At 37.5% G+C, this 13312-nt stretch overlaps 1 protein-coding gene across 4 annotated transcripts in view; it reads right to left on the reverse strand.

The window, feature by feature from the left end:
- Window positions 1–13312, reverse strand: part of ORC3 (origin recognition complex subunit 3) — a 35301-nt gene that overhangs the window by 18469 nt on the left and 3520 nt on the right. For 3 of the 4 annotated variants that reach the window (XM_068677996.1, XM_068677995.1, XM_068677998.1), the window contains exons 3-9: window positions 11987–12084; window positions 7805–7949; window positions 6398–6502; window positions 5478–5629; window positions 4345–4478; window positions 2559–2718; window positions 1641–1754 (exon numbers count right to left, since the gene is read on the reverse strand). In XM_068677996.1, coding sequence (XP_068534097.1) covers window positions 1641–1754; window positions 2559–2718; window positions 4345–4478; window positions 5478–5629; window positions 6398–6502; window positions 7805–7949; window positions 11987–12084 — 908 coding nt within the window. Of the gene's footprint in view, window positions 1–1640; window positions 1755–2558; window positions 2719–4344; window positions 4479–5477; window positions 5630–6397; window positions 6503–7804; window positions 7950–9900; window positions 10069–11986; window positions 12085–13312 lie in introns of those variants that run through there. The other variant, XM_068677997.1, reaches the window with a different exon arrangement.

The raw sequence follows: 13312 nt of genomic DNA on the forward strand, positions 1-13312 counted from the left end.
CTTTTTGCTCTGTGTGCTATTCATGTGCAGTACCTCATTGTTTCCCCTCCTGCAAAACCATAACTACAGCTTGTCAAATATTTCCTATTCATTTATGGAAATTGCTGCATTCTTTAGCTTACATATTCAGCTCTAATGTTCACAAATAACAGAGTACATTTAAAGATATGAAAAGCAACTGCAATATATAAGCAAACTTATCGCTTATTCTCACTTCATCTACTGTTTCATGTAGACAAAGACACTGCTAAGTTCTTCCTATGCACAAATACAAATATGCTCTATCATTGAGTTCATCTGTGCTGAATATTCCTAGTACCAGGGCCTTGCAAAACAGCAGCATATCTCAATCATAACCAGTCTTAAAAACCCAGCAAAACAGACAAACAAACCATCGCACCAAAACCATTTAAAATTAAAACCATCAAAGGGGAAAGACATTTCCTGTCAGAAATGTTAGCATCACTCCTAGACATAACTGAGGTGGTCATCCCTTGTAAAAATCACTTAGGAAATCTGACCTGAAATTGCTTTTTTGCACTTTACTTGAGTATTTTAAAGCACAAAGACACAGCCACACCCTGTGAGGGCTAGGACTTGTACTTTCGCATCAGGCCAGTGGGGAATCATTAAATTATGGCAACTCTTTCAAATAAGAGGAATTGAAATATACAGAAACCCGCACAGGTCTGTCTGGGGGATATTTCTGCAAGCCATGTGCAATCACTGAATCTTAAAAATCAGGGAACCCAAGACACTCTGAATGAGTAGGGCTATAAAATGGCAAGTTTTACTAACAGATTCCTTTGTGACACCAATCAAAAAAAACAAAACCACAATTTCACAATCCTGCATTAAAAAATTCCTCACAAAACTCTTGTCCACAAGCCAGAAAAGCTACATAGAGACTCAGACATGGAAATATATCTAGATATAAACATAAGCCAATAAAATATACTCTGCATGGACTTTTTTATTATTAATTTTTAATAAACTTTATAAAGTCTTCCACTTTGTCTTCCAAGACGGTAAATGTAACTCTTCAATTGCTGCACAGCTGCTTGGAGCACAAGAACCACCTACTCTGAGGCACAAAGCAAGAGGCCCTAGAGCTCCTATTTCTCTGAAAAGGTAAGCAGTGTGCATCCAGAAATTATCTCAGAAGAGTTCCAGCAGGAAGCGAGGAAGAGATACTGGTGTAGACTACATCAGGACAAATTCTGTTCACAGCCCAAGAACCTGGTACAGAGGAACAAATACAGGAACTTGCTACACAACCAACTGGAGAGTTCTGCCAGGGGTGTCAGAAGCCATAATTTAACCCATAGCAATAAAGAGGCCTTTCCTACCCATTAAGGCAGGTCACCTTTTTAAGTTCAACTTTTAAAAACACCTTTTGTGGCAAAATAAGCTAATGAACTGTTTTTAAATGCCTCCTTATACCTGGCTCTGTAAGTTTTTCTTTAAACCTTTAGCAGAGAAACACCCACCTGCTCACAGAGCCAAGATGTTTTCAAAGGGCATTTTTTTCATCCACGTCAATGACAGCAAGAATGGGATCCAAAAAAAACCTTTCAATATCTAGTAATAACACTTCATTTTCAGCACCCATTATTTGAGATTTTGTTACCATCACCTACCTGAAAGCCTTTGATAAAATTCTGGACAGAAAAATCATGGTACAAGAATATGTTGATGAGAACCTGAAGAACTTTCTCACTCAGTTTAAGTGGAAACTGGGTTGTTAGAAGTACCTAAGGGAGACAAAAATGAAAACATAGCCATAGGAGAAATTCTTTCCTTAATTCAATTTAGTAAAATTTCTAAGTACAATTTAATACAACTCTCAGCATATGTTAGCATGCAAGTAAGTGAGTTACTAAATACACTGCCAACTTGTAAAAACTGTATTTCTACTAGAACAAATACCTGTGCAAAGACTTTCAGTTTATTTCAATACATTTTTCTAAGTTCCTTTTACTAATAAGCGATGTTTGAAGTTAGTTTTAGCTTAACATTGTTTTCGTATTATTTTTTAAGTTACAAATAATAGAAAATAGATCTCTGTAACAACCAAGGATGTCACCGCTTTCAGCATGTTCAGAAATTCTGCACAAAGTGGTATACCAAAAATCACAACGGCAAAGTGTCCGTATGAATTAACCATTTGGATAACTCTGCTAATTTTTGACAAGCAGCAGAATTAAAGCTGAGCTCATTTTTTTTAGATTTATTTTAAAGACTATCCTTTTCTGAACAAAGCCAAACTTGGATCAAAGCACTCGTCTAATGAAGATGTGGGGATGTCGAAATGTAATTGTCGCTGTATGTATGTACAGATGTGAATGCAAATCAAAGATGAAAGCAGGTGTCTATTAATGTAGAGAGGAAGCTCTTGGCATTAATAAGCTGCTCTGCAGTTATGAGTAAAAATTTCCCAAATTCACAGCTCTCAGGAACAGATTCCATTCCAAAAGCTTCAGAAAAAACTTGTTTGTAGAGGCCACACATGTACGCTGTCCTTGAATACACACACTCCTATTTAGAAAGGGAATTACCTTGTCAATTATAGTAGACAGGTGCTCCTTACAGGAAAGGGACTGGAAAAGCTCTATGCACAGCAGAGAGGAAACAGAGTGAGGAAGTAAGCCGTGGATAATCATTGGAGATGTAGCGATTCCAAAAACCAGTACTAGAGGTAATTCATGGATATGCTGACTAGATCATGGGGTGGGGAGGGGAGAAAAAACGTTAATAGTTACATTATAGAAAATCATAAATAAAACACATTCTATTAATACTACAGCACTGAGCTCAAATGATTTACCTGCAAGAAATGGACCAATTAAAAGATTTGTTGCCAGAAGTTTTGATGAGGAGAAGAGGAGTAAAGGGGGGAAAAAAAAAAAAAAAAAAAAAAAAGGAAGCTACTTAAACCCTTAAAGCCCTAAAGCAGAAAACCAAATTAAATTATATTTTAGGATTCAGATTTCAGGAAGCAGCAGGAAGCATTTTCAGTTATAGTATTGCACTAACCCTATCTTCCAAAAAAGTTATATTCAAAGCACTGAATCTTAGCATATGACTTTTTTTCCAAAGAAATAAAGAAAAACAAGAGGAGACTTTGACAGCTAACAGTCACAAGAACATTTAGAAGTTTTACACAACTTAGTAGCAGCAAAATAAATATGAAACCTCTCTGAAGTTCTATCTTCCTGTTGTACTTAAAAAAAAAAAAAAAAAAAATCAGCTTCTCCAGATTCCATCTTCTACAGATAATTTGTTTTTAGTATATGCTTTGAGAACTGACGGCCGGGACTGAATGTTGTATTCACTAGGAACACCAGAAGTACAGTATTTTCGGTATTATTTCATCATTCTATTCCATTTTTTTAAATTGGAGTTTCAAGCAGATACAAATTCTGCTATCTTAAATCCCTTCTAGGTTAGAATGGATGATTTATTCATTTTCTCTTTGTTGTTACCACAGCCACACTTCTTGACCTTTCAGTTGTCATCCCACAATTATTTCATTTCTGTAACTCCTAAGAAGTCCTTTCTATGGAGTTAAATATGGGGGGAGGCTTTAACAAAATACAGTCTACTTTAAAAATTTATTTTCAAATAGTAGACTGTGACAGACCTGAACTAGACTATACTGCATTCCACATGCTCACGATGAGGTATCTATCTTTGCTACAAAAAAAAAAAAAATAAATAAATAAAATAAAATAAAGCACAATGCTTAAAAAACAATTAAAACCTCATCTTCCCCTGCCCTACAGCCTAATTATTTTGAGATGATTACGATTTCTGTTTTTACATCTTGAAATGTTCCCCGGAGAACCCATCTGCCAGATTTAAAGTAGCAAAAAATTTTATTGCAGGCCTCACAGCAAGTGAAACTGCTCAGCCATTTTTAGAGGTGATGTCAGATGTGCATGCTGCAACTGAATTAACTCTACAGCTGCAGCTCTGATCCTACTGTAACTAAACAGAAGATGTTCTTTTTGGAGAGTAGCAGGGGTTATTGACTGAAATGCTGGAGATGATATTAAGGAGAACAGTATTAAGAAAGGACAGAAGCACCACCAGAGGTAGTCAGCTACTCATTACACATCCTGGTCAACACATAAACTATATAAAAATCAGAGAATTTCTAGCACTTCTGTTTGTAAGCTAGAAAACCTTTAAACAGTTTACATCAGTTATTACAGATCACAGAATGGCTGAGGTTGGAAGGGACCTCTAAAGACCATCTAGTCCAACCCCCCTGCAGTTCTAAACAGTTGCAAATAGAAAATGGGTAACAGAGTGGAAGAACAAAACTTCAAGTCACATTACCTGCTGATAACTATGAAATCTTGAAGTACTTTTGTGGTGAAACTTTCCATATCTTTGAAGATAATCACAACTGGAGGAGACTTCCAGTGTCTGGAGGAAGTTCTTTTTTTGTTTGGAGTCTCAAAATCTGTTTTCTTTAAAGCCAATGGTTACACATTAATAAACAGAAGACAGTAAAATAAAAAGATTGAGTCACATGTGTACAATGTTATAATGCTCCAAAGTGACGTGGCTGACTTTTTTTGTTCATATTTTGTACGTATTTTGCTACAACTGTATGTATTACAAGCATCTAGAACGCAAATGTTCTTCTTTCTATATTGCATAGCAGGAAGTGCAAAGAATAAATACATTTTTAAAAACTAAACAAACAACAACACATTCAACAAAGACAAGGATAGCTCTGTGGGACAGAATCAGTAAAAGTGTGTTGGGATTGAGGTTAAAGATTTTAGTTGGGTACCTGGAAGTTGCCCATTTTCTATACATTTATACTGTAATAAAAACTGCAGCTACTCATTAAACTTTTATTTAACACACTGCTCGCAAAATCAGTTCTAGCTTTTATTCATGACAGAAGAAAATACTTGAATAAAACATCATTAGCTTTATTAAATAAAAGGATAAAAACCATTTATGGTTATTTTGTCACAGCTTTTCAATGTAGTAAGGTTTGCAGATGACACACTGCCGCTAATAACATGATGATAACATGATAACAAACATGATGACATACAGCACTAAAATGGTGCCCCCTCCCCAGATGGCTGTTCTTTCTTGAAGTTTTGTTTTAACAAGCAAAACATCTCAGCGCTCCAGGGAGAATAGCATCTGGCATGAAGTTGATACTGCATTTTAAGCTTCTGGTTCCCATGTAAACATATCATAAAATAGTACTTTACCCGATTTCCAGAATGCTGACATTCATACCTCATCAGAAACTAACTCCACATCTGTTACAGATTTACTTTCAAATCACCTCAGTCTCGGTCGTTTCTTAGTATTAAATGAAAAGCTAACCTTTGGCGTTCCTTCACTACTGCATATAAATCTGAGGTATTCAATTTCCCTTTTAAAAGAATCTAAAGGTCAGACATTTTTGTAAACTGGTGATACAAAAACCAAAATCATACCTTTGTTACACTTTCATACCAGGTGATTAGAGAAGTCATTGAACAACGTATTCTATTCTGGGAAGTCTGTACATAGTCGTCTTCCTCTGAGTCCACATCTACATAGCAGTTCATCAGCTGCCCGAAGAGCTTCTGCATCAGATTTTTTATACCTTCACAACACGTTTTTAAACAGACAATAAAGATGTTCAGTTAGTTGCCTAGAATCTTAGCACTTCCCCAACTCGTGCTCTAAGAAATTTCCCCAAGTTATTATTTTTCACTTTTCTTATTATTCTCCTCCTCTCTCCAGGACACACATCTCACGGTACATAATGCTTCAAAGTATTCATGGCATGAATGTTGTTAATGCAGTAGAATGTATCCTATTAAGTTGCCTAGATAGCAACAATTCAAGTTAAGATGGTGGCCCTGCACCTTTCCTGAACTAGACAAATGCTATCAGAGTGGCCTAAAAATAAACGAGAAGGCCGATCAATAGCTTGGGGAATGGTGCTGAGTGATTCAAACCTTTTTATTTAAACAACCTTTTATATTTAAATAAAGGGCAGGGGAGAAACAATTTTTTACACATTTCTTCAGTTTAATTAAGCGGATTAAAAATGAAATGCATACATACATGATCTGATCAAAAAAGGGGAAAGCCAACCTTCAATATCAACATGCACTACACAAAACAGCATGCTCTTGATATTCATAGTACAAATTATTTCAATCTTCACTGTCTTAAACAAAACCAGACAACAGAACTGGACACCTCTTAAAACATAGTAAGCATTACTGTGATGTTAATGTAGGATTGAACAAATCTTTAGGAGGCATTCAATATCCCTCCATCCTATTATTCTTACCTTTGGGGGCAAAAACTAGTTAACTGACAACTTATTCAGATGAAGAAGCAAAGATACTGCAGTATTTACCTGGGCAATCTTTGGCTTGCAGCAAGGCTACATAAGGAGTAACTCTATTCTGAAGGACTTCCGAAAGACTTCTGAAAGTCAAGTCATGATCTGTAACATTTACACCTAGAAGAAAGACAAACTAAGTGCATTTTGCTGTGACTTGTGACCACAGTGACGGAATAATAAAATGGACAGAAGACAAAAAAAAACAAACAAACAGAAGATATTCAAGGCAGAAATGAAAAGCATCACACCATCTACGAGGTAAGATGAAAAACTAGCACAAGATTAAACATGCATATTCATATTGGCCAACTAAAAGGAACCGGGAATCACTTTAAGGATGGCTCGTGTAGTACTTTGCCTTATTTTTTTTATGAAAGATTTCTCAAGGGTGAAAACCTGCAGGGACTGGGATTGGTTTTCTAGCTTCCCTGCCTCTCATAACTGCCGAAGACATCCACAGTCATCTAAGCACCGCAGACAAAAAGATTAAATTTGCTTTCTCTAGAAAAGCAGCAGTGCAGACACCTGAGACCTGGATCCTCACGAGGCTTATGTAAGGGGAGGAATTACTGAGTTTCAATGAAACACATTCTGAATTTATTATGAACTACTCAACTTTTACTGCCTTTGTGAACATTCTTAGTCAAACAAAGAAAGAAGAAGTCTCTCCAGAGGGCAATTCACAGCTTCTTCCACAGAAATATTCAAAGCAGGAACTTTCTGCTACCTACAAAAGCGACTAACCTTCCAGGCTCTGTTAGTGTTCACATGGTAATTCTGCAGCACAGGCCTAATTTTAGGTTACCTAACATGATCCAGTAAAAATACAATCAGGTTGTCCTGAACCCGGTTCAGGTTTAGTTATAAACATTTGAAGCAAAAAACAAACAAACAAACAAACAAACTTCTGACCTCCGCTAACTTCAGTACTAAAACATTCAGCTATTTTTCTCACCTTCTGCTCCTTTTCCAAGATAATAATGCTTTTCATGTAGAAAAATACATGAAAAGATGCACTGCAAGAATCAACTCATAAACAGTTATCAGAAAACCAGGCCGTATAATCCCATGGTTAGTCACAGAAACCACCAAGGAAATTAGTGCCAAAAGAGGACAGAATCAAAGCATCTCCGTGGTATTGGCGGGGGAGGAAGGAGGGAGGGATCATGAATGTTGTCTAAGACACACCTTAAAGGAAGGTGTTCCTTCCTGCGTGACTGTGTACACAGACAAAAGGCATGCAGGTCAAATCTTGCTTCCTTCTCCCAGCCCAATCTCTTCTGTTAACATTTCTGAAAGCTGATGTTGCTCACACTAATTGCTGGAAGTCAGCAGTACAATTTCTTTGATCTCTGTATCAATTTTAAGCCTCTGTATGAGAACAAATGGATATAACAGAATGCATCTTTAAAAAGTTACCTAAGACAAGAGCTGCAGTAGGGATTTCTCTGGACTTCATCCGACAATTCCATTCTGTTGTCTTCTCCTGGAACTCGGAATGAGACCGCCTCAAAAAACTTACAAGGTTATCAAATAACTGCTGATTCAAATCTTCCTCTATTTGCTGTAAAGAAGCAGAGAGTTTTTATTTATAGAAATGTGGAAACACCAGTATATCTTAATTTTCCTACCCTTTCCCTGCATTGGATTGAATCCTTAAAACTCCAGTGCAAAATCTGATGTAACGCTAGTGGGTTTTTTGTTTGTTTGTTTTTAATTAAAAACATGCCAGTGTATTAACTATGTGAAAAACACAGACATTTCCCATCTTGGAACTTCTGGTCTAATGTCTCAACAATAACCTGCACAGCAAATGAGCTTAACTGTTATCACACCACAGGCTTTAAAGGAGACAAAAATACACAGGCAAAGCAGAAGTGACACAGAAGGAATAAATATAATGAATATAACAAAGGTTTATAAAAACTTCTATTATTCCCTCCTAGGTTAAAAAAAACTCCCATAAATTCTCCTCTGAGAGATCCGTATGAGAACTAACAATCAGGTCCTTCAAATTTAATTCAAATTGAAAGAAAACAAGAAATGATGAAACCAAGCATTACAGAAAAAAATAAATACTAAAACATGCAACTGCCTCATTTGCTTCACTGTCTTTTGCCCTTCAGGATGATCTTCATACCAGAATATACTGCAAGGTGAGAGATGGGCAGTGGGAAAAAAAAAAAAACAAAAAACTTTTAAATGCAGATATATACTAGAAACATTTTGTGTTTCTTTTATTATGTATGTGCCTTTGAAAATCTGTCTCTAATCCACAATATCCCTTCTGCTAGAAGAGCCAAAAATGTGCTCTGAAGTTTAGAATTATCAGGACATACTCTAGAAGGCTGATGAAAATTAAGCCCCTATTCCCAATAAAATCATGATCGAGATTTCTTAGGAACACCAAGTGACACACCCCGCTGTGAACTTGATTTTAAAAGGAGCTACAAAGGTTGTCTCTGGCAGTATTGCTGAGGCAGCTACCAAAAAGTTAAGAACACATCTCCAGGATGTTCCACATGATGCCTCCTCAAAAACCTGAGCTCCATTTCTATGACAGAGAAGAGTTCCTACTGCACGCTTCTCGTAAAGGACTGATAAACTGACAAAACACACGCAAAATAATCTTCATCTTTTCACCCTCTACTTATTCAAAACTATTCTTCTGTCTTTTTGACGTTGATTGTCTCTGAGCTCAGGTAAATTCTACGGCAACTGAGAAAAAACTGTAACATTTCAAGAAGTACAGTTTATGCCATCAGCTTTGAAACAGCATCATAAGAGCTCCTCCATTACTATTCATCCCATAACAATCATCAGAGCTTCTGCTTCAAAATCCATCAGGCCTTGAGCTTCTGATTATTATCGTACAAGTTTTCACTAAGCCCATCTAATAAGATTCTGAGTCCTCACATTGCATAGTTCCACTTTCTACTATTTTTTTCACTGTGCATTCGTGAAGATTGAATTCAGTTTGCCGTACCACTACACACTTGCTTAGCTTTCTTAAATCCATCAGTCTTTTGTGAAAATAACTTAATTATTTTAACTATTCTGGTAGTTTTCCACCAAGTATTTTAGGCTGCTCTGCATCTCAAGTGACCAACTCATTTACTTGCACGACACTACTCTGGAAACATTTAAAAAAGTTGAAAAATTGATCTGGCAATTCAATCCCTGTTACAACACTAACACCCAGCGAGGTTTTGCCACGTGTGCTCTGAAAACTATTATTTGTACCTTAGAGCTAAAATTACCATGTTACAGCCCTGCACTTGGGATTTGTGTTTCTAACCTGGATTCTGGTGTAACACCTGAAATTTGTGACCTTACAAAAAGGGAATGTTTCTGAAAGCCCTCGATGAGATATATTATAACAAGAATATTTGCATGACCACTGCTGAAAGCAGGGGTCAAGCCCAGGATATCCTGCAACAGTGGAACAAAGGAGGTCAAAAATTCACATTCAAAAAAAACAAAAACCAAGGACAAGAGCATAATTCCTGCCGTACTTTTGCCAGCTTTTCATGTTGTGAGAAGCCTGAGAGGACGTCATCACCAAATGCCACCACTGCAGCACAGTTTGTGATAGACATACAAAGGCCGAGAGTGTTCCACAACAAAGTACTTGGAGGTCAAATCCATGTCAGCATTCAACACCTCAGACAGGTTTCAGAGAACTGAAAAAAAGACCAACACAAGCACATAGCTTGACACAAAAATGTCGGGTATCCTGGCAAACACTTCACTGAACATCCTACCCTTAGTGCCCTAGAATAAAAGTCCAAATCAGCAAGCCATACACTTCTCAGGTATTCTACCATGGATTGGGTTTGCTACACCAGGGCTTCCAAGTGCAAAATAAAATCCTGACTGGATAAAGCTCTCACCTACCTGGCCTGACCTCATGAAGTGATGCTGCTTTGAGAAGCACTTAGAGACTTTGAAGGACTAGAAACTTTCTAAGATCCCTTCTGAGCTGTATTGTCACATCTAAGTAAAAACAATTATCACCTCCAAGTTTTCCAACAGCAGGGCAAAAGGACAGAAATTCAAAATTCAGTAAGAAAACATAACAGATACCCCAGAAGCTTAGTGAAGAAAATTTGATGTATGGCATCAAAAATAACTGCAGATAATCTGTTGTTGGGTAAAGCAAACTAAGGCAAGGCCAATGCCAATTTGTCAATGTAGAGATGAACTGTCTTCCACCCAGAGGAGAAAAAAAGAGACAAAAGTATTTGGTGAACTCCTAGCAGCATTCAAAAAAAAAAAAAGCCACCAACAGCGAATTATTTAGGACAGGAAAGAATGATGATTTTCCAGATGGCAATGATTCTGTGCTTCTAAGTAGTTAAGGGAGGCTTTTACCATGATGGGTTGCGCTGGCTGCTCTTGGACAAATATTTGCAGAGCACTAGGAAAAAAACACTTCATCAAGTTGAAAATCCTGCAGCCACTGTTGGCTATCTAGAAGCATAATTTCAAAAGCCTTGACAACACCATGCCAAATTAAGAAGACAAGAAAAGGTTTTCCAGAAGTGGCTACAGATGTCATTGCCCCTCTAGCCTCACTGTGTAACTGAGGAGGCAGTTTCTGCCAGTGCTAGTGGCTAACCTGTCAGGCTGAAGCAGCTAGCAGGATGACACCAAATACACCTCCCAAAGCTTCTGTTCTCTGGGATCAGCACTGCGGTGCTGCGCGCTGCTTTGCGCACCCTGGTTGTTGCGGTTTGAGAAGCGTGCTGACGAGTCCAAGAGAGCTGGATCATGGAACAGTAGAAACAGAATTAGAGGAATTTACGAGTTCAGCCCAAGGGTCCGGATCGTAAGCTCCATCCAGCTGGCTCCCACTGTATATCCCAAAACAAACTTGGGGAAAAAAAATCTCATAATGTTTAATGCCCAATAGCAGGCAGAGGAATACGGAATACTTGCCCAGAATCCTTGACACCAAATAGAGGAGGAAATCCCTGCTGTACGGAAGCAATTATTCATGCTATAATACAAGCCAGCTGGCTACTCAGACACAACAACAGCATGCCATCCACCACACAACAATTAGGAGGCCACAGTTCAGTACGAAATTAACTCCCATCCGCACCAGACAAACCCACTGACACTGTTGGAACTAACTCAACAGACTGAGCTTGCAGCCTTATCTTTCACTATTTGACATCCATGCACTTGTGTTCACATAAATCCACTGTGAATCTTGGGCTGCTGTAAGTTCTATAACACTGAGGTCAAAAGCAGCCTGAAGTCCTCAGAGGGCTGGCACACACAGAATAGAATTGGAAATAGAGGAAAAAAAAAGTATGCCAGGAATTAATAAGAAGGTCAATTAGTTAAAACAGCTTAGAAGAAGCAGCTTGACGCATCAAAAGCATGTGGTAAGAAGTAATACGTAACTGATGGATTTTTTTTATTTTTACTTTTTTAATTTTGTACACTAAAAAAAGGATTTCAGTCTTGGTCAGCATTTCTGGCCCTTTTATTGCTTTAACAAATTGTTCTTTTAAGTGTGTAAAAAGAGACTTCCAAAAACAAAGCAAGCAGCACTGTTGTAAATGCTTTAGTATTAGGTGCGAGACTCACCTCTGCTTCCAATTTCACGTGTTTCCATAATGACTGACAAGTAGCAAACCGTAATTCGCTATCCTCTGCATCACTGTTTCCTTCCCTGAAGTAGTCAGCTAGAAAGGAAAGGGAAACATAAATATTATTAGAACAAATCATTTTTTCTTGAGAAAAAAGCAAAGTACCCAACTGAAGCAAGAAGATCTATAAAGATATCTAGATAGATAGATACAACAGATATAACTATACAGGTATAAGGGAGATGACTTTTCTCTTAGCCAGTTAATTAACTGCTGGTATCTGGTAAAGTAAGTGACAGAACAAGCAGAATCTATTGCCCAACTATACAGGCTTCAGTCAAAGAGCTGGCTTCTACCTCAAGTCCCAGGTGAGCTAAAGGCTAAATCAGGGCAAAAAAACCATTATGTGTATATATATATAATATTATATATTATTAATATATATTTTTTTTCCCTTGCTTCATAAAGTTTTGTGGGTCCTTCACTATTACAATCTGATATGAATCACAAAGGCTTGCAAGAACACATGCATAAGAAATCCTTTCTGTCTTCCTGGAAAGATGCAGCAATACCAGCTTCCCAAACAGACAAACAAAAAGGTATACTTGGAAAGGCCTGTTAGGTTACCTGAAATACAGATTTATTTTTTTTAAATACATAATCTTAACTACCATAACTATCACAGCAAAACTTTTAAGCACAAACTAAACCTGTATTTTTGAATCATCTCTAAGCTGCCTCTCACTTCTAAGTGAGCTGCTTACAAAGAAGAAAATGAGAAAAAAAATAAATCTGAGCCATAAAAGCCATGAATCCTTCAAAAATCAGCACCTTTTCAGTACCACAATGTCTTGGCACATTTTTGAATGCATCTGGCTTTGCAGGTGCTCCTCTAGCTCACAGATACAAGTACAGAAACTCTCTACCAGCTTCCCAACAAGAAGGGCAGTGAAGAAAGTAAAATAGGAACCTGAACAGAACCAAGTCTGAGTTACATTTTTCTTGTTTTTCCTCCCACCTTCACACAGTCTACATTTCATAAAATAAAATGGCACAGCTTTGGAACTGTCCTGCTCCCAGCATACCCACACCTAACTCCCAGCTGGTGTAGCTTTTAAGCTTCTCTAACACTATCTGGAAGAACACAAAGGCTGAAGGTGAAGCAAACAGCCTGTTGTTACCTGTTGCTTGCTACAAGGCAGCATTAAATATAACATCTAAATTTTTCTAAAGACACCTCATTTGTATCCCTAAGAAAAATCACTTAAATACATAACACACTTTGATGACACAGGCTTTGAGTTAAAGACCATCCAGCCACCGC

This window comes from Anas acuta, chromosome 3, assembly GCF_963932015.1.
Source record: "Anas acuta chromosome 3, bAnaAcu1.1, whole genome shotgun sequence".
Lineage (NCBI taxonomy): Eukaryota > Metazoa > Chordata > Aves > Anseriformes > Anatidae > Anas > Anas acuta.